Raw genomic sequence first — 27,489 nt, 5'->3', positions numbered from 1 at the left:
TTATTTTTTTTAATCTTCCAAATTGATTCAGAAGATCCTCTGAAATCAACCTTCTTCCCTAGCCAAGCATCGAGCAACACTAGGATCGCAACACTTCTGAGGCCTTGAGGAACTGCCTCTCCCAGTCAGCTGCTGGGGGAGAAGGAAGGCAGCAACAGAATGGAGCTTGGAGAACAGCGCTCACCCTGTGGGTGGCTTTGTATTCTGCATGCTCCTCTTAGCAATGTCCATTTGACTCTTGCGTGCTCTTTTGAGCAATGTCCCCTCTCCACCCATCCTTCAGGGCCCAGGTTGGGGCTTTCAGAAGGAATCCTTCCTGAGCTTTGATCTCAGTGTCCTCTGAAAGTGTCCTGTGTGAGCTCTGAAGGGGTGATAAGCAGAGTCCCTGTGGAAGTGGGGAGATCTTATCCCCCTCTCTTTTTAAGGAATAAAAAAGACTGCAGCTTGGAACATTCTGAACTTTTGAAAGGGTGCCTTGGCTAATGTGAGGGAACCTTCAGAGAAAGGCTGTTGAGCGGGGCAGGGTAGAGTGTGGTGTGGGTTATGGAAAGTCCAGTCAGCTCCTGTTATACACCATGACACAGGCTCTATATTCAGAGTGCCTAGTTTTTCCAGAGAGGCCAAGAATCCAAGTTCTTATACATTTATTGTTTTCAATGAAATATGATTTTAAAATATTGCCTATAAATTAAAAAACTTTAACAGTCACTAAGGGGCAAACCAAGCATATCTGGTTACAAGACACGTGACTACCCATTTGTGGCCTCTGATTCCCAGAAGAAACTTCTGCTTCCTTGGTCGCCCTTTGGTCCTGTATAGCTACAGGCAGCACAACTGCTTCCAACACCTCCTATAAGGACAATATTCATCTGTGTGCTCTTCAGTGTGCACAGACACTATTATGGTTAATCCATAGCAGGAATGGGAAGCTCAGAAAGGTGACTTGAGCACATAGCAGGCAAGGGGAAGGCTTGTGATCAGAACCCCTTATGTGTCTGCTTGCAAAGTCAGGGCTGTTTTCCTTATATGGTCACCAGAGTCTCTCTAAAGTGAGACAGGAATAAAGGGTGGATGTTGTTCCCTTTGGCGCTTCATGAAGAGGGAAGCTGGGCAGCTTGTATCCTGTCTGCAGTTTGCTCTGTAAGTTCCTCTCTTTGGCATGGCATCGAGCCCTGTTTCCAGGTCAGCCTATCTAACCTGAGTGTGTGAGTTCCTTGAATTTGGTCCTGCACATCTTTGTCCCAGGGGACTCCCTCAGAGGAGATGCTTGATGAAGGGCAGACAGATGCAACTGAATTGGATGGCACTCAGCAGCCTAGATCGGCTCGTGTATCTTACACCCTTCTTTGATGTCTGGATGTCTATTTGGGGCCTATTGAGAAACTCTTCCTTTAGAGAGACCATAAGGCTCCCGATTCCATTCCTGTAATCTCTGTCACTGCCTCTCTGGTAGTTAGTATTTAGTATTTAGATGTGTTTTGAAATATGTTTATTGAAGTCATTAGCTACTTAACTTCCGTGGTGCTATTTTGAACTTACATTCTGGGTTTTCAACCATGACATGAAGAATCTAGAGACGAGGCCCCTTTCTTTTTCATTTTGGAATCCCTGTAGGAGGATCCGATGATAATTATGCATATTGTTCCCCAACAAGGAACCAACAGAAACCTGAGGTTTGATCCCTGTGCCAGCCTGGAGGAAAGGGTACCATTTTACTTCCGGTCGAGCAAGAGAAATTTCCTTTAGCTGTTCTAATTGCTCATAATTTGCCTGAACGTACTCTATGTATTACCTCTATTCCTGGCACAGTGCCTAGTACACGGAAGATGCTTAAAGTATCTGCTGGCTGAGTTTATTCACCTCAGCAAGCACATCTGAGGATCTAGTGTGCACAAGGTTTCTCTGCGGATGAGCTGTCCAGGCATGTGGAAAAGATTAGTGTGCCGGACCTCAGCCTCGTGCCCACTCAGGTTAGCCTAAAGTTAACTCCCCAGTGAATGAGCTGGCTTTCCTGACGCCCTCAATATTTTATTATAGTTTCCTCCTAGACACACCCTGGAAACATCTTTCCCTGGGACAGTGGCCAAAACTTTCAAGGCCAAGGCCTTACATACAACTGGAGTCCGGGCGGATCAGCACAGGACAAAGTCACACCCAGATGGAGATGTGAGGATGAATCACTCACTGTGGCCAGTATTGAACTTTGGCTGCAACTCAGACCTGGCTGCTGAGAGCTAAGGTCCTAACCCTTTTTCTACTCTTGTTCTAAATGCTCACACTCCCTACAGAGAGCCTGGTATGGGTGGAAGACCAATAGAGGCCAGTAGGAAGAAGCTCTACTTGGTACCCTTTGGAGAGGAATGAGGGGGTTCAGTGAACTCGCATGGAAGGAGGGAGAGGAACCTTACAGATAAAGCAGATTCATTGCCTCCCAGAGGAGCCAGGGTGAGGTGAGCAGTGGGCCCCAGAGTTGCACTGTGTTTAACTCCAACATCTTTTGGCTCCTGGACTGGAAATTCCCCCCACTATGAGCTATCAGCTTCGCTCATGTTGCTTCCATGATTCCCAAGGCAATCGCCTCAGGTACCGGATTCCTCAAAGTCCTCCGTGTGGAGCACCATACAGTTTGCATTCCATGTTATGATCTCCTCTTTTCCTCCGTTAATTTTTTTGAGGAGAGGTGATGCTTGGGAAGCAGTGGCAGCTTCATTTTGTCACCCTACATGTAGACTCTACTGTGTTTCTCACGCAACTTTGTCTGTTTGCTCACCAGAAGCCTTCCTCTTCATGCAGAACGTTCTCACTACGTCTTTAAAAGTGTCAATCTAAGGCCTGGTTCCCATGTCATTTCCCTTTGAGGTCAACCCAGAGTTCTCTGAAATGTGAGTCCTACCTCTGTGACCACCCACAGCCTTTTCTGTGTGGCTCCCTTAGCCCTGATCATGTCCCCCCGGCCAGTCTGTTGTGCCGCTGTCCTGCTTTCATTGTGATACGTTTGTTATTCCAGGAGAGGTCCATCCTGGATTTCTGCCTACAGCCCCAAGGAAACCGGCACAGGGCATTCATCTGGTAGGTACTCAACTGAATGCTGAACATTTCTTTAGACTAATATTAGGAAGTTTACCTAGATATGTAGTTAGTGCAGATCTCTTTTCTATGATGCGTCTGGGGGTGGCTACAGAAAGTCTGTGATCAGGGCCTAGGTAGTGGGGGAAGTGTCTTGCTTTCAGTGCCACAGTGGCACATTTCATAGGGAGAATTAACACCATTACAGATGGCAAGGATTCCTCCAGCAGCAGGGCAATAACGATGAAAACAGGATCATACCTTAATATTGTCTTCTGGCCAAGAGTTCAGCATTGTTGCAATGTGGCCCTTGTCATGAATGGTGATAAACAGCCCACTAGGAAAAAAAAAAGCATACACATAGAGAAACCAGGCAGTTAATGCAGAAATAGAACAAAGACCATGAGTGCTAGCATCAATTGTACTGCTGAGTTTTGCCCTTAGCCCAAGGAAGATGGATTTTATCCCAAAGCTCTGGAAGATCCTGATGTCTTTCCTTCAATTGCTTCTCTCCATAGGACCAGGAGTGCACTGGGTCAAGGGATTGTCCATCTGGAACAGTCGTCTCCAGAGACAGAATCTTTTCTTCTTTACTCTAGATCTGGTACTAGAACCCCAAGACTTACTAGCCCCATGAGTGTCTTAGCAATTGTGTGGGTCTGTATTCCAGGCACTTGCTCTAGAGTACAAACCACGTGGCCATGACTACAATGTGGACATGAGGGTTGGGGAGTATGGACACGTATGCACCAGGCACCTGAAACGGGAGTTGTGGCTGGGGATGCGAAGAAGGCATGGGTGCTTATCATAAGATGCTTTTCTCTGCAGGACAGGAGTCTAATAATACCAAATTCAAGCCTAACCTTCCAGTCTACTGTAAAAGCATCATTTATTCACAGTATGTAATTGTTGTCTTATCTGCTATCCTAGGCCTAGTTCTGGAAGCTTCTAGCTTCCATGCAATCTAATCTAGGTCTAGAATGTTTCTATTCTCTGAAACTTAATGCTGAATAATCCTCTCTAGTTCTTTCTGAACTCTGGCTGGCTGGTTCAACTCAGCTGTTCTTGCTCAAACTCCTTTCCAGACTTATTCAATCTGGCTTCTCTCTTGACTTCTTTTTGCTTTGCTTGGCCTCAAACTAACTTAGGCAATCGGTTCTAATCTTTCAGCTCCTTCTCCTTCTCGGGCTCATTCGGTCTTCACCTAAGTGTAGCTTGTTCTGTCTCTGCAACCTTTCTCTGAACAACTGTCCTGGTAAAACTGCCTCGTTCCCCTCTCTCCTCACTACTCCCTTAAGTAGCTTTCCTTTCCTCTCTCTTCTCCTGAGAGTTGGGCATATCCTAGTCTGTCAAGTCTTTCTCTGATTCATTACTTTGTCCACCACTGAGACATCACTTTCAACATAGGTACTTCCTTCTACAAATTAACTTTATCTTCATTGTTTGGCATTAAAGATGTGTAAAGGGCCTGTCTGTGTTCCATTCATGGGGCTTAAAGGTGTATGCTAAGGGCTGAGTCACACCACAACTAGAAACAGGTTTTTTTTTTTCTGCCAGTAAATAACATAATCTCTGGGTTCATAGCGTGATCAAATAATTCTGCAGCAGTCTACTATGAGAGTCCAGTTGTAAATGTAAGATAATAGAATACATTCAATTTAATATCTTATCACCAGATTTAGAGTGTTTAATGTTTAGACCTAAAGGGCATGGATATGAATCTCTGCTTTAGGATTAGGGGTGAGAGAATATGTGGGATTCAGGAATTCCTTCTTTCTCTTTTTCACTCTAGTAGATAACCATAAAATTTATATACTCAAGTCTTCATCATCCTAGAAATGAAACAAGATTCCTGGCTTCTGGTAGTGATACCCTTGCTCCAAACAACTATTATAAAGTCATTCATTTATAAACAATTTATTTTACTGTCATGTTTGAAACATGTTTCTGTGGGTCTGCAGCAATGGCATTGGTCAAATGGTGCTGGAAACTGGAGGAGCGTCTGCCTTTGGAAGCAGTAAGTATTCTGTGGCTCTGCAGCTTTTTGCCTGAGGGCAGTCCAATCCTCAAACAGCTTGGAGCAACAGTCACAGACTTACAGGTCAAGGTGCCTGTGAACAGTTTTGGCATTAGAAAGAACATCTGGACAGTGAAGAGGGAACTCTGAAGGGAGGAAACTTCAGAGAGAATTGACTCTCAAGTCTGGGTAAAAAAAAATTCCCAGGCCTTGACTGGCCATGATCAAGAAGCCCAAGGAGCTTCTTGGAGACATAGGTTCTTGCTGATTTGGGAAGATGGAGCTGAGAATGCGAATTCAGCTTAGTTAACTCTCTTAGGACAAAAAAAAACTACTTTTTTTAGAGAAACAAATACAATCCAGCATCCATATAGGTCAGGGTGCCAGAGATATCCATTACAATAACCTGCTTATTTCATTTATGCTTGAATTTCCAAAATTAAATGAGTGTGTGTGTGTGTGTGTGTGTGTGCATGCACACCTACCTATACATGCCTGTCACACATGACTGTGAGAGTCAGAGGCTGAAATCATGAATTTCCTACCTTATGTTTTGAGATAGGGTTTGAGTAGACTGGAAGCCCAGCAAACCCCCAGAGCTACCTTGTCCCTTCCTCCCTAATGGCAGGGCTCATTGCCGCCCTCAGCTTATTAAAACGTAGCTTTTTAGGTCCTCACATTTGCGGGAAAGGTGCTTGTCCCACTGAGCTATCTCTCTAACCCCCATGGAGTATTCTGAATGTCAATCCCTTCTCAGATCACACTTTCCCCTCTTCCTAGTACTAAACTAAAATCAAACAAAGAACTAAAACTAAACCAAAACAAACACCCAGCTTACCTATAGACACCGCCTGTTCTGATGCCTTCCATTAATTCTCCACCCACCATAGTAGTGTGCCTTTCATTAGCACCCTGTTACCAAACCTCCAGTGACAGTCACCTCTTTAATGAACACTTTTCAGCCCATCATCTCTGATTTGCTTTTTAAAAAAATGAATCATTTGTTTTTATTTTCTAAGTGTTTTATCTGCATGTATGTATGTGTTCCATTTGTGTGCAGTGCTCCTAGAGGCCAGAAGAGGGCGATGGATTCTCTGGAGCCAGAGTTACAACCAGTTGACAGCTGTCTGATGAAGATGCTGAGAACTGAACTCTAGCCTTCTGCACAAGCAGCAAGTGCTCTTAAGAGCTGTTTGTCTGTCGGTCCTCTGGCTTCTTGGACAGAATTTTGACAGAATGCTACTAACCCCCAAACAGCAAATGTTGGCTTTTGTGAGTGAGTCTCCTTTCTTTTTTTCCCTCCATCTCTGACTGCTCTCAATTATGCGTTTATGCTGGTCACCCAGCCGTGTTTGTGATAACATTCCTCAAATACTTCCTGTATCTTACATTCAGTCTTCCACTATGCAGTCTTATCAATGCCAAAGGCACTTGGACTATGAATTTCAAATATCTGAAGACAAGAATTTCTCATTTTGAGTGCTAGTGACACTTTACGTTAGAGAATTCTTTGCTAAACAGGTGAGGTTGCCCTGAACTTTGCAGCATTTTTGGCAATTTCTTTCTTCCATTATAAGTCAGCAGCACCTCATACTCTGCCATAGCAACAACCACCACAACAGCAGCAGCAACAACAACAACAAAATATCTCCAGTCATTAGCATATATACCCAGAGGGGACAAAACATCATAGTCTTTGAAGGGATGGTTCTAGATCTATGTCTTAACTGCCTGTCTGACACATGTCAAAGGCATTCACACATAACCTGTCTAAGGCCAAATTTATGATCTAGCCTTTCACTACTGTGACTTGAAGATAAGATAAAACACAGACTCATTCCTTTCATTCTCTAGCTGTCAGCCACAGTGGCTTCCTTTCCAAACTCCAAGTAGCCATGGGCCTCCTTCCTCATGTTGAGGCTTTTTCTTCTGCCCAGTACCCATGTGCCTCCTCACTCTTCTGTAGCTAATTTGTTCTTATTATTCTGATAATTTCCAAACCAGGGTAGAAGGCCATTGTTATGAGCTCTACGTCCCTTATCCCTGCAAGCACACATACATTTCTGTGTGGCTCCTTGCCTAATTTCCCCACAGTAGATTGTAAGCATCACAAAGGCAAGGTCCGCATCTACTTTTGTTGGCATTTAGCACCAGATCCTCCTGCTTAGTTCTAATACATGCTGAGTATGCTGTCTTCGAGCAAGGAAAGCCTCGAATCAACAGGTGTTGACGATGTTCAAGTGGTAAAGGAGAAGACTGTTGAATAAAATAAGGTGAGAGTTGGCACAAAGGCAATTTGTGTGGCTGCCCTGGAGGGATCCTGTGAACTGGGTGGTAGTTGGTGGTGCTAGCGAGTGCAGATAAATGTGTGAAGGGTGGTAGGTGGGCCAGGGAAAAGAAACACACTTAGAATTTGGGGTACAGGGTTCTACTTTTGAAGGGAGCAGTGTAAACATCTGATTAACTTACTCTTAAAACGTCATGGCTTCCAGGTGAAGAGTGCTGGACTATACCACCCTAAACTAGGCCTCTTCCACCTTGACACTATTTTGAGTTATTTCATTGTGAACTGAAGCTTTCTGGGGGTAAAAAGAAGTCACACCTGTGTTCTACAAGGCTGATTAAAACTGTGATGATGGAGGGTTGGAACATTGCCAGGTTATCTTCTGCTATCTTTAGCTCTCAGTGTCTGACCCAGCATCCTTTGATTTTTCAGGTAAATGCTTTTGGAATGGATTAACAGGTCTCTTATTCTACCAAAAGCTAAGAATGCTATTAGATAATATCTGAAACCTGTAACAGATTTAAAAAAATTTTTTTTTCTGTGCTGTAACCTGCTGCTTGATGTTCCCACCAAAATATTTGAAGAATGTCTTGATTTATAACTTCCTTTTGTTCTGTGACTATAAAAATTTCCTGCAACTATTACGATGTTGAAATATGGCATTTGAGGAACCTAAATCCATGTTCTTGGGCCATGTTCACTCATGTGGTTCCAGGATGGGAACTAGAAAACTCATTCTGAGTGAGGTAACCCAGACCCAGAAAGACACACGTGGTTATGTCCTCACTTGTAAGTGGATATTAGCCATAAAGTACAGGATAACCATGCTACAGTCCATAGACCCAAACACGCTAAGTAACAAAGAGGACTCAGGGATGTGTGAATCTCACTGAGAAGGGGAAATAAAATAGACATCAAGGGTGGATGGGGGTGCTGGCTGGCAGTGGGAGTTGGGATGGGAACAGGAAAGATCAGGTGGGTGGAGGACAGAGGAAGAGAGTACGAGGAGAGACAACTGTAATGGGGAGGCTTCTCTGGAATGAGCTAGAAACCTAGGGCAATGGAAACTCTCAGGAATCCATGAGGGTGACCCTAAGACTCCTAGAAATGGAGGATATGGAGCTAGAAATGGCCATCTCCTGTAACCAGGCAAGACTTCCAACACAGGGATTGGGACCCCAACCCAGCCACAAAACTTTTGACCTACAATTTGTTCTGCCTACAAGATGTGCTGGGACAGGAATCTAGCATAACCATCAGAGAGGCTTCACCCAGCAAATGATGGAAACAGATGTAGAGAGCCACAGCCAGACATCAGGTGGAGCTTGGGGAACCCTTCGGAAGAGGGGGGAAGGTTTGTAGGGGCCAAGGACACCACAGGAAACCCCACAGGATCAATCTGGGTTCATAGGGGCTCACCAGGGAGCCTGCATGAGACTGACCTGGTTCCTCTGCACATAGGTTACAGTTGTATAGCTTGGTCTTCATGGGGGACTCCTAACAGTGGGAGTGCAGGCTGTCTCTGACTGTGTTGTCTGCCTCTGGGACCCTTTCTTCCTACTGAGCTGCCTTGTCTAGTCTCAATAGGAGACTAGGCACCTAGTCTTACTGCAACTTGATGTGCTAGGGCTGGTTGATATCCATGGGAGGATTTTCTTTTTCTGAAGAGAAAGGGAGGAGGAGTGGATGGGGGAGGGAAGGAGGAGGACCGGGAGGAGAGGAGGAGGAGAAACTGCAGTTGGGGTGTAAAACAAACAAACAAACAAACAAACATCAGTCCTCTGTATTGACAATAAGAGGGAGAAAGGGACAGGGGTACGTGAACTTCTGAGCTGATGCACTGGTAGAAGTCGTGCTCACGTTCTTTCTTTTAAAGCATATTTACAGGGACTGCAGAGAACAGACTAGAAAAATTTTGAAATTTATTAAGAGCTTTTAAAAAAGTGCATATAAACTAGAGTAAAGGAATGCCCTGGATGTGGGATTTGAGATTTTTTCTCTCTGTAATTCTTGCTGGTGGGGGGTGGGAGGTTATGATACTATTTAATAAAAGGATTGCAGACCTGGCAGGATTCTCAAGGGGTTTCAGGGAGAGCTTGAAATCCTGAGTGAATGTGTACTGTTGACATGGGCATGGGGGGCACGCTAAGGACCCCATCGCTTCAGCTCCACGGGACTGGACAAAGTCTTTCCTGAGTGAGGCTCAGAGGGATGGGAAAGCATCCTTGGGTCTGAATGTCAGTGTTGACGATGTGTGCAGAAAATGTCCACCATAGCTTTCCCTCCTTGGATGATTACAGCCTGAAGACTGCTGCCCTACAGAGATGGGTCATATAGAGGATAACTAAACCTGCCTCCTTGTTCAGCTGTATGCAATAACCATGCCTCTCTGTTCAGCTGTAGATAATGAACATGCTAGCTTCCATACTTCCAGGGTGCTCCAGCTTCCCCATCCACGTTTTTCTGTGTCTCGTGTCTTTCACCTTTTCATTTCTTCACTGCTCCAGTTAGGCTAGTGCTTGGAACCATATGGCAGGTAGGGGACTGGGGGACACCTTCATATTCAGCCTGAAAAGCATCTAGACCAGTTCAGAAAGAAGCTCCTGTAAAATGCTCTCAGGAAACGATTCTCAGTTCTAGTCTCTGCACTCAGGGGAAATCAAAGTTTCCAGCAGAACAGGTGATGGGATGGATGGCTACTCTCCACTTCTGTAAGATGTTTATTAGCTGAGGAATGCAGAAGCTTGTTGGCAGTCCTCCTCAGTGGCCTCAGAGTACCTCCGTGCCTTGGGAAGCCCCCTTTGCAGCCCTGCTTGGCTCCAACCCAGGAACTCAATATCCAGTGGGCGCTGAGGCTGGAGCAAACATCTAGAGCAGCACCCACAAGTGATGAGGCTGCCCTGGCTTCACTGACACTGGGAGGACTGCCAGAGGGAAGACAGCAGAGACTAGGGGTTAACGAGCCGGCTCTGCAGCCTCAGTGCCTAGCCTCAAAGCCTGATGCAGCCAGTGCCTGGTAACACACCTATGTACAAGCTTCTTTTCTGTTCCTTGGTCTTCTGTTCTCCCCAAATCATGAGAATGGATGACTTCCCAGGAGGCATTGACTTCTGCAGCTGGGGGTTGGCCTAGAGTAGTGTGATTAGACCATCCTGCTGGAGGCACCGAGGGAGGGAAGAAAGTAGGAAGGTCCAAAAAGTCCTGCCTAGCTCTGAGATACACAGGCATCTCCAGAATTGGAGTGAATCACTGTCTGTCAAGATGCTGGACATCCTGCAGAGCCAAGGCAACAGTGGGGACCCTCATCAAGGCTAGTGGCTTCTTAGAGGACTAAGACAGAATGCTTCTTATGTTCCTGTGTAGAGGCATTCATGGGAATCCCACTGTCAATAGCCACCAAGTGGAACAGGGCAGTAATTTACCACTTATGATTTCTAGGTTTTCCTTTCTTACCTCAGGGAAGCAAATATAGAATTTGAGAGGTAAGGAAAAAAATGTACATGGTACTATAGCAAACTGCTGACGTATGGAACCAATTTTTAATGACTAGATGCCTTGCTTTACATAAAATAAACATTTCCTAAGGGGTTATGAGTTAATAAGTTTCTGAACATAAAAGTATATTGTATTTGTACTCAGGATACTGCCGTGTAAGGGAAAACCGTGGTGAATGGCTTGGAAATAGAATCCTATGACCTCTGATGTATTAGTCTGCTTGCTGTCACTGTGACAGAATGCTTGAGATAGACAATTTATAAAGAGGGAAGGTTCATCCTGGTTCATGGTTTTGGAAGTTTCAGTCCATAATGGTTTGGTCCATTGCTTTCAGTCTTATGACAAAGTAGCTCATGGTAGAAATACATGACAGTGGAAGCCCTTGCCTCATGGCAGCTGGAAGACAAAGAGGAGGGGACTGTGGTTCCCAAATCCTCTCCAAGAGTATGGACCAAGTCACCTGTCTTCTTCCATCAGGTTCTGTCTCCTAAAGATGCTACTAACTCTCCACAGCACCGAAGACAGAAAGGAAGGTGCCCGGGACTGTGGGGTTTGTTTCAGATCTAAACTATAGCAAGTTACTCATGGCATTCCCGAGTTTGGATTTTTCCTTCTGTAGTTCCTAGAAACAGAGCTCAGATACCCCTAGCTAATGTGTGTGGTCGTCTGGGTGCGCAGGATTGACCTAAGATGATATGGTGGCAGGGCTCCTCCTTCATGGAGCTTTGGAGTAAGGGTGAGGAGAGAGAAAGGAATCAACCCATGTTTAACAAACATTCACTGAGCACCTAAGCTATTCTTCCACACACTCAATCAACTGGACCTGAAAGGCATATTTGTTGTGGGCTGTTCATCTTGCCACAAAGCCGGAAGTCTTCCTGCTGCAGTGTATTGAAGCACTTGCTTCTTTCCTATTCTATTCTAGCAAGGACATTGTGTGTTACCTCTTCCAGGCACAAGGATTTGCTGAAAGGAAGCACAGCCTGGTAGCTCCTCTGGTGAATAAGCAAAATAGAAGTGGACACAACAGAACACACCTCATCTAAGGGGCTGGTGTGAGTTCACCTCCTTCACCTTCTCCCTTTGCTCCAGCAATGCACACAGTTCTAGATAAAGCTACTTCACTAGCCTGGGGCCTAGAGCGAGGGAGACACAGAGCATAGATCTAGGTGGTTATTGGTGTGTGTGTGTGTGTGTGTGTGTGTGTGTGTGTGTGTAGAAGCACAACATGGAGCACAGAATAAAGCTTATTTTAAAGAATATATATATGTATATATAATGATTCTATGTATGATTCTGTGTACATGTATGTAGCCACAGAGTTCAGAAGAGAACATAAGATCCCTTGGAGCTGAATTTACAGGTGTTTGTGAACCTCCTGATGTTGGTAATAAGACTTTAGTTCCAGTCCTAGTGAATCCGCAGCAATTGCTCTTAACCACCTCCCCCCCCCAACTTGTTTGTTTTAAAAATGTTTGGTTTCTTTTAAGAATTCTTCTCTCATACATAACATCCCTACTGAGGTTTCCTCTCCTTCCACTGCTCCCCCTTCTCTGAACCCTCATATCCCCTTTCCCTCCAGATCCACTTCTCCTGTTTCCCTTCAGAAAAGAGCAGACCTCCCAGGGATATCAAGCAAACACAGCACAATAAGTTACAACAAGAGTAGGCACAAATCCTCATATCAAGGGTAGATGAGGTAACCCAGCAGGAGGAACAGAGTCTCGAGAACAGGTGAAAGAGTCAGAGAGACATCTTCCACTCCCACGGTTAAAAGTCCCACAGGAACACCAAGCTACACAACCATAACATATGTGCAGAGGGCCTAGGGCAGTTCCATGGAGGCTTTGTGACTGCTGCTTTGGTCTCTGTGAACCCTTATGAGCCCTGTTTGGTTGATTCTGTGTTCCCTCGGTGTCCTAAACCCCTCTGGCTCCTACAATTCTTTCTTTTCCTCTTCCATGGGGTTCTCCAAGTTACACCTAATGCTTTGCTGTGGATGCCTAAATCTGCTCCATTCAGTTACTGGATGAATCCTCTCTGATGACCATTGGGCTAGGCACCAATTTGTTCTTCTGGCTGGCCAATAAATATTTTTTTTAAGCATTGAGATTTTAGAATTATTTGTTTAATAACACAACATGACCATGGTTCTCTCTGTCCAACAACTTTTTTTTTTTTTTAAAACAGGGATGTCTCATATATAAAGCAAAACTTGACACTTTGGTGAAAGCAGAAGTGAGGGCCACACATTTTTGAAGGGATCCTCATTTTCTTCTCCCCAGCTAGAGCTGACGATGACAGCCTACATTACTGGACATATGCTATGGGAGCAAATGATGGCTATGGAATTAGATTTCAAATGTGCACCTCATTTGACTAGACTGTTTGATGTTTAATGAGGCTTGGGCTGCATCTGTTTTATTCATAGCTGTAAAACTGTGGCCTGGCATGGTTTCATGCACACAACAGGTATTCTGCACAGTATATGAATTAGGGATGGCGAGTGATGCAGGATGCAGGGCTGGAATGAGACAAACCTAGACCCAGTTATAAACTGAGCACATAAACTTGCTATCTCAAGATGTTCTTGTGAACATCTAAGCCATGGACGTTGTGTGAGCCGGACTTAAATGTTAAAATCCGAACCCTCTGTACCTGTGACCTTATTTAGAGATGGTGTCTTTGTGGAATAGTCAGTTAAGATGGTATCATTTGGTGGGGCCTTATTTAGAAGAGTTCTGGCCTTATTAGAAGGAAAGACAATGCCATACAGAGGGAAGACTGGACATGCAGAGATGGAAAAGGAGATTGGCCCCTATGTCTGTAGGCATGGAAGGCAAAGGTTTGCTAGGAAACACTAGAGGCCTGGAATGGCAGGGGAATACTGTCCTTCAGCACTCAGAGAGAACAGGACCCTGATTTCAGAATTCCTGTTGTCCCAAGCCACTTAGCCTGTGATAACTTATTCCAACAGAACCTAGGACTTGAAGAAGCCAAGTCTCCAATTGTTTGTATGATAGCCCTGAATAGTGGTCATCACAATTCCTTCTCTACATGGTTCCCAATTTTAAATTAAAACATTTTCATTCTTATTTTTCATTTTTTAATTTTTACTTCTTGTTAAGTTAATCCTTTGATAGTTTAATAGACAGTTATGACACAGTCTGGTTACTCTATTCTCCTACCTTTTCTTAGCTCCTCAAACATTTGTCAAGACTCACCCCTCACCCCCAATCTGTCCCTTTCCCAGATTAATGACTTTTGGTTTACTGTGTGACTCACTTGGCCTAATCTGTATAATCATCAGATGAATATCTATTGGCTCATGATAGGGTCACCAGTGGGTACACAACCAATGGCAATGACCCTCCTTTCCTTGAATCTGTCAGAAGGAAACAGTTCAGCCATGATAGGTAGGGCACGCTGAGTCTCTCTTCTCTGCTCTTGTCTGGCTGCTAATGGGTCCATTCTTGTGCAATCATCTACAGTTGCTGAGAGTTCATGATTGCAGTGGCTATGCATTGCCCAGTAGAAGGCATTTTACAGTTCGCTTCCCTATCTTCTGGCTCTTACAGCACAATATTCTCTGAGTCTTGGAGGGGTGATGTAGGTACCTTGTTTAGGGCTAAGCACTCTACTTTCATTTGTGCTCAGCACCTTGGGAACTCATAGGTCTCTGTCTTCATCACACATCATGAAATGGAGGAGAGGCTGCTCTGATTAAGGTCAAGAGTGATAACTGTTTGGTGTTAGTCGCCAAGTTGGCCTTGGTGGAATTTCCTGGGGTGGCATGAGTAGGGCCAAAGTGGGCTCGTGCAGTCTAGGCTGGGCTCTAATAAACTTATTATGTAGTCGAGGATGACCTAGAATTCCTGATTCTCCTACCTTTCCCCACAGTGTGCTGGGATTACAGATGTCATGATGCTAGGGAACAAATCCAGGGCTTCATAGATGCTCCGTAAGCACCTGCTGACTATGCTACATCTGTTAGAGTTTCCTGAGGGTAAATGCAGGTGAAGTTTCCCCCGTCCATAGAGACCTGTGAGCTACATCATTGTCTCCAGTTTCCATCAGGAGGCAGGAAAATTTTCTTGATGTTGAGAATTCAATTACATTGGAGAGAAAGCAAAACAAAGATAGTGTTCACTCTTGAGAATGTTTTTTTTTGAGAAAAAGTCTCTTAACCCTTATCTTGAGGTTTTGCAAGGGAATGACCCTTAGACAGGTCCTAAAATAGACTTGGAAATAAATGACAACCCAAACAGCAAAACCCATTGAGATCCATAGCATTTATCTAGACTTCTTGGCACACACAAAAGGAAGACTTAATTAAAACAGGGTCAATTGCATCAGGCAAACCTCTGCAGTGGGCTCAGGAGGAGGGACCTGCACTTTCAACTCCATAACAAAGACTCATTGTTGACAGAAAACCACCATTCCACACATTTTTTGGCTGGAAAGCAGCCGTCCTCTGAAAAAACCCACAAGAAGCTATTTTTAAAGCCCATTAGCACTTTGTTAAAGTCAGCTGCATGCAGGAGAAACAACCTAAGACACTAGGAAAGGGGTGTGCAAACCCTGAACCCTTTGGGACTCTGCAGGCCAGATACCTACAGAGTGTGAAGGAAAATCAAGACCCATGGTGTGTGCGATGTGGCTGCTGGGAGGGGGTGTGGTGGTGGGGGGTGCATTGGGGGGAAACAGGGCAGGTGTCAGTTGGGGCTCACTCACGCTCCATTGCTGGTTGTACTTTCGCTCTTGAGGAACAGTTTGGTTATTTAAGTACACTGAAGCGCCATATTTCCTGTACCCTGGACTGCCCATCCTGTTTGGAGTCCACTTCTCTCTGAGGTGGGACTTTACAAAGGAAGTAGATGGGTGTGTTCCCATCCCCACCCAATGGAGGGCCCCTTTCCTTCTGACCTTCTTAGAGGACAGTGAACAGTAAGTGAACTTGTTTTGGGTGTGAGGCTTAAAGTCACAGGCAATGATTTTTATCTAAGTGACACCAGAGACTGGGCCTTGGAGTGGGTAGGAATTATCTTGAACTCACACACTTAAAGGTAATCATTACCTTTAGCGGGCATGGCTTCATGTAGTATGGTTTGTGGGAAGCATAATACTGGATACGTGGGACGCAAGGACAAATGTATTTGTCTCTGGTCCAGAGGGCATTCTGATTTAGGGTCAGAGAAAAATATAGCATAATAGAGTATATAATGAAGTCATTATTGGAGGATTAAAGATAAGCATAGAATAATAGAACAGCTATATCTGAGAGTGAAAAGATGGAGTTGACTCAGAAAGTCAATTGGCCATTTCTTTTTCTGGCTCTCCCCCTGGCTGCTATAGGATAGGTTTCCTTAAGTAGATTCAGCATTACAGAAAGAGCCACAGTGCCACCCGCTTCCAGTGATTCCCATGGGTGTGGACTTATGCAACTGTATAAGCACAGTATTCCGTTAGGTGGTCATTCTCTTTTTCTCCTTCCTTGAGTGTGGGTGTGGGGCAGTGAAGACAGGGCAGGAGAGATTTTTCCTACCAGCCATAGGCTTGTGAGATTATTGGACCTTTCTCAATCTGCTTCCCCATCTGCAAAATGAAAGCAGTAGATCAGATAACTACTAAAACTCTATGGCTGCCTGTCTACAATCTATCAGGGCTCACATAGGTCCCTGGAATAATAACTTGGATTTGAAGCCAGACAGACTTGGATTTTAACCCCAGATCCAGTGCAACCTGGATTGTTCATCACTAGAATGCAGCTGGGGACATTAAATCCACCTTATTCACTTAAGGATATCCATGCACATCAGCACGGCACCATATAAACACAGCTTCTTGATAAGTTTCAAGTTGTGCTAGACATGCTTGTCAGATCCCCCCAGAGACACTGAATTTCCTGTCTCCGTTCAAAGATGGGGTGACTGCATATTCTGGTTTCCGTGTGTCTTGATACAATTATGATTTGTTTTTCCTTTTCACTCTAAAAAACTTGCTGATCTGCCGATTTAGTGCATTACAAACATTTATTGGATGCCAACTAAAGAAACTCAAGTTTTTGTTGTTGTTGTTGTTGTTGTTGTTTCAGCTTTTCTTATCCTTGGGGGTGGTGGTGCTCATGTGGAGGTCACAAAACAACTTTTCGGGGCCTGTTCTCTCTTTTCACCCTGTGTGGGCTCTGGGGCTCAAACTCAGGCTGCCAGGCTTTGCAATCCACACCTTTACCCACTGAGATGTCTTGCCAATCCCACCCCCACCTTGTTTTTTTGTTTTTGTTTTAAAGCTCATTCTTTTGGTTGTATTGTTTGAATTCTTTCCCATATAGTTCTTAAGATCCAAATAATAAGGGGCTGGAAATATGTCTCGGTGATTAAGATGCTGGTTGTTGTTCTAGGGCAATGAATGGTTCTCAACCTTAATGCTGTGACCCTTTAAAATACAGTTCCTTGTGTTGTGGTGACCTCCAACCATAGGATTATTTTGTTGTTCCTAAGTGCTTGCTGCACAGACACGAGGACCTGATGTGGATCCTCAGCACTAAGTTCTGTAGAAGCTGGCATGGCCATGCACATCTGCAACCCCAGTGCAGAGTCAAGCAGTTCCTGAAGCCTTGCCTGCCAGCTGCATAGCCAAATTGCTGAGCTTCAGGTCCAGTGAAGGAGACTGTCTTACAAATTAGGTAGCAAACAACTGAGGAAGACACCCGACGTCAACATTTGGCATCTACATGTACCCAAATACACACACACACACACACACACACACACAAAACTCATGCACACATACATACAGGCACACACACAGGAACATGTGCATGCAAATGCACAAACACACATAAACATACACACAAACACGTGCATGCATCCAGGCACACTCGTTCACACAAACACACACACACATACATACACACTCACACGCACATACATGCACATACACAGGCACATGTGCGTGCAAACACGCACACATACACACACTCAAACACACATGCATGTAGGCACACTCATGCATACATTTGTGCATGCATATAGGCACATGTGCATACACACAAACACATAAACACACACACAAACACACATACACACGCACACATGCATGAATACAGGCACACAAGTGCACACAAACAAACATACACCCCACCCCCACACTCACACCCAAATCAATAACAACCAAGAGGAGTCAGAGCAGTATAAAAAAGCAGGCGAGAAGCCACTCTGCCTCCTGTAGCTGCCTGATGTCTAGATTACAGCCTTCTTTTGACAGAAAGAAAGAAAAAAAAAAAGTAAGAAGTTTGTTTTTTTTGTTTTCTTTTTACTCATTTTTGGCCTTCCTGGGTTTTGCAAATGTAATCTATTGCTCTAACCTCTTTGATGATTATGAGATGGGTTTGGTAGCAGAGATTTGCTGAGCCGAATTCCTCGGGTTGGGGAGGAATGTCTCCATGCAAGTTCTTGGAAGAAGAAGGATCTGAGGAGGCAGGGAAGGTATGCAAACTGAACAAGCACAGGTTTCCTTAAAAAGCCTGAACACAGAGGGAAGCCAGGAAAGACTGTCCTGTGTGTCTGTCACCCCATGTGCCTCCTCTGAGGGCAGGAGGGAGGGAAGGTTCCGCAGATGGCAGACACTGTAGGCCACATAGAAAATGACCGTGGAATCTGACAGTGCCAACTAACTCTGTTGTTCACAGATGATTCCAATTAGACCAGAGAAGGTTAATGTAGCTTCAACCATTACTTGAAATACTAAAGTATGCCAAGGAACCCAGAGAGAGTGGGTACAAAAGAGTTTCTTTTTTCTATCGTAATATTGACTCTTCCAGAAATAATAATCACCGATCCAGGCCCCCTTTATTCTGAGAAGTCACACTTTACACTGTTTGCTTTCTTTCCTGGCTATGAACGTGGCAAAGGCTCACACATGCCTCCACTTTATAAAATAAACTCCTTGCTGCCTCCTTCTAGGCTGCTGGTTAATCTGAGTCTCTGGGAAGCAAGGTTTTTGGAACGAATTCTAAGTCAAACTTTTGATATCCGAAGCAAATACTCATCCACTCGTGATTCTGACATTGCTGTCTTCCTGACTCAGATGCAGCCAGTGAGTCGTTTGTTTACAGGTCTGTGCAAGATGGAGAAAAACATCCTCTCTGCTTGCTTTTCCAAAACAAGTTGAAGAACTACTCACACATACCATTCCCCCCTCAGTCACAAATCTCTGCAGCTTCGAGTCACTCGCCAGCCTGTGGAGACACCCTGAAACAACAGGCCCCCACACAAAGGCTGTAAAAGCCCCAATGCATTTCACGCTAGAATTTATGAGACAATTGTAAAGGTAGGCGTTAGAGGCTTATCTTAAAGCAATTTGTAAGCGGAAGCCCCTACCCACCCTCTTTCATTTATCATACAAGAATTTCTGGGGCTGTCACTGCAAATTAGTCATGAAATCTGGAATTTAGTAGGGGAGAGAGGAACACAGTTTCAAGAGGACAAAAGTTCACCGGGAACACATACACTTGAATCCTAAAGACCTTACTCCCCAGACGAAAATGTAAAAAAATGTTAGGGACAGCAAAGTGCCTGGAGCTATCGTCTCAAGAACCCTACTCATCTGATGGGGTTAATCAGGGAGGACGTATTTGACCCAATTTGTTGTTTTGACCAAGTTTAGCCTTGAAACTATAAATATCATTAAAGGAGGAAATCCCAGAACATTCAGGTCAGACAGGCCCCATTAGCAAAATGGTAGTAGTCCTTACCCACGGACAGTTATTTGTAAATGTAAATAGAGTAAATTTGTTAACCAAAAATTATAGAATTGCTGAATGGATAAGAATAAAGAAATCAGATATATACTTCCTATGAACGACTCACTGTACTTGTAAGGAAACAAGCCGAAAATGAGAGAATATATTAAAAAAAAATTCCATGTAAATGAAAATCAAAAAGGGGCGGTGTTTATACTTATATCAGAAAAAAGTAGACTATAAGTCAAAAATTATGTAAAAGAGATAAAGGAGATTATTATATGATGAGAAAGGAATCAATTCATCAAGAAGGCTTAATGATTATCATCCCCAAATTGGAATTAATGAATAAATTCAATAAGTTCAAAGAATACAAAACAATTATAAAATCAGTGATGTTTCCATAAATAATAATGAACTATGTAGAGAAATAAGTTAGGAAAAGTCCTATTTTCTACAGTTCTATAAACAGTGTTCAAGCTGGGTGTGTGGTGCTCACCTGCATTCCACAGCTGGGGAAGTGGAGGCAGGGGGATCCGAGAGTTTGAAGCTTAAACTACACAGGGAATGCAAGGGCATCCTGGAGCAAGCAGCATGATGAAGTGAAACGAAACAAATAACTAACTTGGATTAAATGGTAACCAAGCAGGGAAAGGATACATATAAAGAAAGGTGATGTGACACATATAATCTGAATAAATGGCATAGTCACTGAATTTTCCATAAGTAAAGTTATTTGTATAATTCTTATTTCATATAAACTAGCTTACAGGAGTCTCCATGTCGTGGGTTACAATCAGCAGAAGAATGTTGGAACAGGATTACACAACAATGAACCTGTTCTAAACTATGCATGAACAAGCTAAATGTTCATAAACTTATTTTTTTTTTCTGTTAGAATATCTTAGGTCTACACAGCTAAATTTCAGACTCATCCCTGGAAAATATCAAAGTCATTCTAATTGTCATCTGCTTAGGAGGCTACTATGAAAAATTCACATCATTATGTTAGGAGACATAGCAGGACCACTCGTTTGTTTCTTTAGACTTTTTTAATTTATAAATTATTTCAGTAATTATTTCCTAAACCCTCTATGGGAACACTTGAGATATTCCTTTCAGTGAGTGGAACAGAAAAAAAATCTCACTCTCATAGAAACTACATTCCTTTGCCCTCCCATTCAATTTCATCATAATAGCCATTAAAGAAAGAAAAAAAAATACAAAGATGAAGAGACAGCTTTCTGCACACAGGGCAGAGAGACACAGCGCTGACCTGTAATGAGCCACTGGGTTATGGTATAGTGGTTTCTACAGCAGAAAATCATCAGAGAGCATCATGCACAGACTCAGAGCAAGCATCAAAGCAGGCATTCTGCAAAGGAGCTGGGACGATGGGCACTGAGGTACTGGTGAGAGGTGGATTTCAGAATAAGCAGAGATTTACCCAGAAAAGGACAAGAGAGGGCACTGGGCATAGAAAACTTCGGTGGGTTTTCATCAGTTAATAAGATATACAGTAGAAGGCAAGATTAAAAGAAAACACAACATGCTAGCCAAGGTTGCTGACTAGGAGGGGGAAAAAAGAACTTGTTACTGATCACCTGGTAATCAAACCCTACTTTTGCTTTTAAACTTCGGCTTAAATAGAAAATAGTCGTGATTTTCCCTGAGTCGTCCCATGGGATGACAGTCATGGAGTGGGCTCTCTGATGCTTTGTGCTGTCCCCAAACAGTGGGGCTAATTTTAGAAGAGAGACTCTTGGGCTTCTCTTCCGATACAAGGGATCAAGATTTTGAAAGAGGAGACTGGAGTGTGTTATTTTCTATAAGTTACTTAGGAAATTTTAAAACAGGCTTGGGTCATTTACTCTCAAGAACCTTGCTAGCTTGATTATGAAAATTCCTTAATTGCTCAGACTCCTTTCTGTTTTTCTTCTGCAATTACTTGAATTTAAACTCTTCACGCTTTCTTTGACTAGAGAAATTGTCCCCCCCCCATTCTTCACTCCGGGACACCCCCACATATATCCTTATTGAATCTGATGAGGGTCATTCCAGTTCCATCTATTCTTCCAATAAGTAAAAAGGTCACCATGGCAACTTCACATCTATGCTTTCTGCTTGGCTGCACATGAGAGGCACTGATTGGCTCACCCGGGGTCCATCCTGTACTGGGAGACAAGGGCAATTTCTTGAAGCTCATTTGTGATGAGCACTGGACATTGTTACTAGCCCTCCAAAACCAAAGGTTCAGGACACGTGGGTCATGATCTCATTCAACTCCAGCTGTTTATTTCTTTCCAACTGATAGACCTAGATTTGAGGACCACATTATTTTGCAAACAATGAACAAAGTCTATTCATTAATTATCCTCGGAACATAGAAACTCTTTGTGGTTACTGTAGTGTCTTTTTCTGAGTGCTTAAATATAACTAAATTGAGGAAACACTTAGAGAAAGTTTACTGTGTTCTGTGTAAATATTCTTGCTGAAATTTCTTAAATGAATCAAGCCAAAGTTTACATTAATGTTAAGCAAATTTAAGACCGCATTATTCAAAGTTAGTTATAGCTCTTGGTATTTAAGGAGTCATTGATAACAATGACTCATACCTCTATGTTTCTATCAAAAATGATCAGAAAAAGAAGATTCCACATACCTTCCATCTATTCATCCCTCCTTCCTATGGGGGGGGGGTAGATGTTGATACCCATTAGCAAATAAATATGGCTGCCCTCTGTTGGAATTCTAGGATCCATTTATAGAAACAGTGCTAAGTGACAAACAGAAAGCTATAAATCTTAGGTCTGGTCTCAGTTCTCTACTTTTATTATTTGTTCAGCTTTGAGAGGGGTCACTTACCCTCTTCAAGTCTATTTTCTTGTCTTTACTATGTGGTAGAATTAAATGGATAAATATAGTTTCTATCTGAAATGAATACCTCAAGTGTTTACATGGAAGGTTTAGTAAATAATTATGGAAATAATTTATAAATTAAATGAGCCAAAGAAACAAATATATGGGACTGATATATCTACTAACACAATTTGAAAGTGTGAAAGTACATATGTGATATATATATATATATATATATATATATATATATATATATATTCATAGATAGTATCTGGCTCTGTCCAATGGAGGGGAGAAACCATTTTAGAATAAGAGGTGGGAATCTGTGGTCTGGGCTATTGTCCTGAAGCCATGTTGTTGTCTGTGGGCCAGCTGTTGCTGGGAGCCATATCAGTTCAGGCAGCCTGCACTGCTACCTCTGAGGGCCATGTTTGGATCTATGGTCTTACTGCAGCCAAGGTCTGTGTTGGTGTCTGTGGCCTGTGTTGCCACCTTGCCACGGAAGGCCATGTGAGTGTCTGTGGATCATGTTACTTGGTGGGATTCATATCTTAGTGGCCTGTGCTGTCCCCTGAGGCCATGTTGATGTCCATGGATCAAGATGCTTCCAAGGGCCTTCCTTGTCTGGGTCCATGGTCCTACTGCATGGCTTCAGGCCAACTGGAGTTGTGTTCAGGGGTCTGTGCTATAGCCAGAAACCTTGTGGAGGCCCATGATCCTTGGTCCTGCTGACTGTGAAGGACAAGGAGGCTACTTTGGTTTTGATCTGCAGACACATGGTTGAGGAGGGACATGGAAAGCTTCTGTGACAACTCCTACCCTCTGCCCCACTCAACCCCCACAGTTACAGACTGGAAGGCAACCACCAAAGAGAACTCTTAAGGAGTGTGATAGTTTGCCGAGGCCCAGCTCTCTACAACTTGTGTCTTCTAGTAGGGGTGCAGGAGGGGAAGAACTCAGCTCTGTTTACGGGGCAGGACACTGAGAGTTGGACCATGCACCAGTGAGTGTATAGATAACACAAACTGGACTTCAAAAATATACATACATTCTTACTTTTAGTTTTACTTTTTTTGGGGTGGGGGAGGGAACGAGGTCAGAAGAGTTGGGGGTGGGTGGACACAGAAGTTGAGAAATGAGTGTAATTGGGTTGCATGATATGAAAATCTCAAAGAATCAATAAAAATGTTATGTTAAAAAAGAACAATCATGTCTTTACACGAAATAAATATGACTTGCACCACTGGTAATCAGAGCATCACTGACTCTCTTAGCCTTGGCTTGAGCTGATAGATTTATAGATCTGTGATCCTGCCATTGTATGATCTGAAGGGATGTGAAGCCACAGAAATGCAGAGCTCAAAGGACTTGTAAGAGCTAATCAATTCCAACCAATCTGTTTATAGGCAGGGTTCCACCTATTGCTTGCTTCCTGGAGAGAGCTGAGTCTCCTATTAGCCCCTTAGGAGGTGAATTCCACACCCTCTCTTAGATTCCCCACACCCACAAGGAAGTTGTTTGACAGTGTTTGGAATGGGTTGCAGGGGCACATAGGTAAGGTTTATGTTGGCTGAAGGTAGATCTTAAAATGGAAGGCTGTTTAATATTGTGATCCCAATTCAGTGTGGGAGCAGAGGGCCCGTGAAGTACTTATAGTATTCTTGCCATGTGCCTGAAAGGCTCTTTCTGTGCAGGCATGAAGGCCCCTGGGCTTTCTTTCTGAGGCTGTATAACCAAGAACCTTAACATGGTACTACCGGAAGATCCAGCCATACCTCTCCTGAGCATATACCCAGAAGATGTTCCAACTGGTAATAAGAACACATGCTCCACTATGTTCATAGTAGCCTTATTTATAATAGCCAGAAGCTGGAAAGAACCCAGATGTCCCTCAACAGAGGAATGGATACAGAAAATGTGGTACATTTATACAATGGAGTACTACTCAGCTATTAAAAACAATGAATTTATGAAATTCTTGGGCAAATGGATGTATCTGGGGGATATCATCCTTAGTGAGGTAACCCAATCACAAAAGAAGTCACTTGATAGGCACACACTGATAAGTGGATATTAGCCCTGAAACTTAGAATACCCAAGATACAATTTGCAAAACACAAGAAAATCAAGAAGAAGGAAGACCATCGTGTGGGTACTTCATTTCTCCTTAGAATAGGGAACAAAATACCCATGAAAAGGAGTTACAGAGACAAAGTTTGGAGCTAAGAGTAAAGGATGATGGACTATCCAGAGACTGCCCCACCAAGGGATCCATCCCATAATCAGCCACCAAACGTAGACACTATTGCATATGCCAGCAAGATTTTGCTGAAAGGACGCTGATATAGCTGTCTCTTGTGAGGCTATGCCAGTGCCTGGCAAACACAAAAGTGGATGCTCACAGTCAGCTATCAGATGGAACACATGGCCCCCAATGGAGGAACTAGAGAAAGTACCCAAGGAGCTGAAGGGGTCTGCAACCCTATAGGTGCAACAACAATATGAACTAACCAGTACACCCAGAGCTCGTGTCTCTAGCTGCATATGTAGCAGAGGATGGCCTAGTCAGCCATCATTGGGAAGAGAGACATCTAGGTCTTGCTAAAATGCCTGGGCCAAGAAGTGGGAGTGGGTGGGTAGGAGAGCAGAGGGGTGGGGGTGGAGGGTTTAGGGTACTTTTGGGATAGCATTTGAAATGTAAATGAAGTAAATACCTAATAAAAAAATTGGAAAAAAGTAGCAAAATTTAAAAAAAAAGAAAATATCTAATAATAAAAAACAAACAAGAAAACCAAGCACCTTAACCTGACACTGTAATTCACAGCTCTACCCTATTTGGTCTCATTGTAAGGGAAAGCAGCCTTAAATGCATACACTTGGACTCCTGTACATACTTGTTCTAGGAATGTGTTTGCTTTGCTGTTGTTAGGGACAGAGGGAGTTGACCATATCTTTAAGAACACACATGATTCAGAAACATTGCATTTTAGCAATCTAGGACTAATGTGAGTTTAAAAACGAATGAAAAGAGAGGCCTTGCGAAAGTATTAATACAGGCTTTTGTATTGCAACTTACTAGCACATAGTCTCAGGCAAGCCTCCCCCCACTTTTGAGTCTCTGCACTTGGCAGCATAATATATTCAGACTTCTCAGGGCTGTTATGGGATTCAAAGATAATGAAGGCAACCCAACATCACAGTACTGGCCAGTCTGTAAAAATAAGTGAGTTCAGTGGCATTAGAATGGTTCAGAAGGGGAAATGAAAAGGGAGCCTGGAGTGTACCACCATTCTACTAGACACTTGATGGCTAAGCCTTTTCAGGTTTGCTCAACTGCTTCATTTTCTTTCTCCTGACAACAGGAGCAATATAGCCTTACACACAATGGTGACTGGTTTTAATTGTCAACTTGACACAATGTAGAATTACCTGAAGGGAGTCACAATGAGGAATTGTCTTGATTAAGTTGGTCCATGAGGGGTTTTCTTAAATGAGTTAATTGGGCTGGAAAGACCCATCCTGGATGGGGCTGGGACCTGGGCTAAATGAAAAAGAGTTATGCTAAGTACCGGGATGCATCCATCTTTGCTCTGGATGCAGTTAGTATGACTAACTGCTTCAAGCCCCTGCCCTACAATGAGAGACTACAACCGTGAGCTGTGGTCTTTCTCTCTTAAGTTGTTTTTGGCACTGTATTTTGTCATAGCAACATGAAAGGAAATGGAAGACACATACCATGTTATAGTTAGCTTCATCTGTCAACTTAACACAAACCCAGGGTCTTCAGGGAAGAGAGAAACTCAAACTGAAGAACTACCTTGGTCAGACTGGCCTGTGGCCGTGGCCCCTCAGTGGCATTAGAGTGAGCAGTCCACACATGGTGTGCCATCCCTAGGGAGATAAGCTTGGGCTGCATCAGAAAGCTGGGTGAGCAAGGCAGTAAACAGCATTCCTCCACAACCTCTGCTTCTCTTCCTGCCTCAGCCTCTCTTGAGGAGCTGTGACTGTAAGACCTGAAGTTAACCTATAAGCCCCACTTGCCCAAGGACCAGGTCAGGTCTTGCAATGCTGGGAGTTATAGATCTTGGAAAATAACAAAGCCTCATGGGAAAATATGGTGGCTATGTGGATTTGTCTTTATAAGCCCCTTGCAAAACACATTTTGAGGTCACTTAGCTGGGAAATCCAGGGAGTGTTCGTGATCAAAGCCCATCCTGTTAATTCAAAGCTTGCTTCAAATAGGGCTCAAATGGTGGAATTGTTTTGTGTGTGTGTGTGTGTGTGTTTCTTTTTTGCAAATCTCAGGATTAACATGACCTGGAAATGTAAACTGAAACAAACCATTTCCTCTCCAAGTTGCTTTTGTTCACACTTCTATCACAGCATGTATGATAAGGCAAATTATGGCATTCCATAGGAAATACTGTGGGATCCAAATGAGTGAAGTGCTTAGGAGAGTACCTGGGGCACTGGATGCTCTGTAGAAAGAGGGAAGAGCTACTGCAACCTGTCAGAGGGAATCCAAGCATCCCTCAGGAAGGGGGATTGCTTTCAACTGGAGAACAGGGACCTTAGACTTGACTAGCCGAGAAGAGGATATTTACTTTATATAGCAAGAAGTCCAGAGGTATATGGCTCCGGGATTTATTTGGTTGCTGTAGACTGTCCATGTTTTTACTGTGCCACCCCGGCTTTAGTCTTGATGGTGCGGTTGCATTCGTCAGGGCTGTGAAATGACTTTTGTTCATCTGTTGTTCAGATGTCCAAGACAGTTGTGGGAATGTCTAGAGACATATAGAGACTGTTCTGAAGTAAAAAAAAAAAAAAAAAAAAAATCCCCCCCCTCCCAAATCCTCTGGCAGATCTCTTACATGTTTTTGGACCAGAATTGGGTCAGTATCTATATCTAAGTTCAATCACTGGCAAGGGGACAGATTAGGCTATTATGATAACCTGAGAATAATTAAGAACCATTGCTTGGTTCTGGGAGGGCCAAGGCACCTTTAATGCTTTCAACAATTCGGA

The 27,489-nt window shown here is 43.5% G+C and overlaps 1 protein-coding gene across 3 annotated transcripts in view; it reads right to left on the bottom strand.

The window, feature by feature from the left end:
- Positions 1 to 27,489, bottom strand: part of Me3 (malic enzyme 3) — a 183,774-nt gene that overhangs the window by 62,439 nt on the left and 93,846 nt on the right. For all 3 annotated transcript variants that reach the window (XM_029531078.1, XM_029531076.1, XM_021202908.1), the window contains one exon: positions 3,328 to 3,403. In XM_029531078.1, the coding sequence (XP_029386938.1) occupies positions 3,328 to 3,403 (76 nt within the window). The remainder of the gene's footprint in view (positions 1 to 3,327; positions 3,404 to 27,489) is intronic.

This window comes from Mus pahari, chromosome 1, assembly GCF_900095145.1.
Source record: "Mus pahari chromosome 1, PAHARI_EIJ_v1.1, whole genome shotgun sequence".
Taxonomy (NCBI): domain Eukaryota; kingdom Metazoa; phylum Chordata; class Mammalia; order Rodentia; family Muridae; genus Mus; species Mus pahari.
The sequence above is the reverse complement of the archived record's forward strand: the minus strand, read 5'-3'. Positions and strand labels throughout refer to the sequence as shown.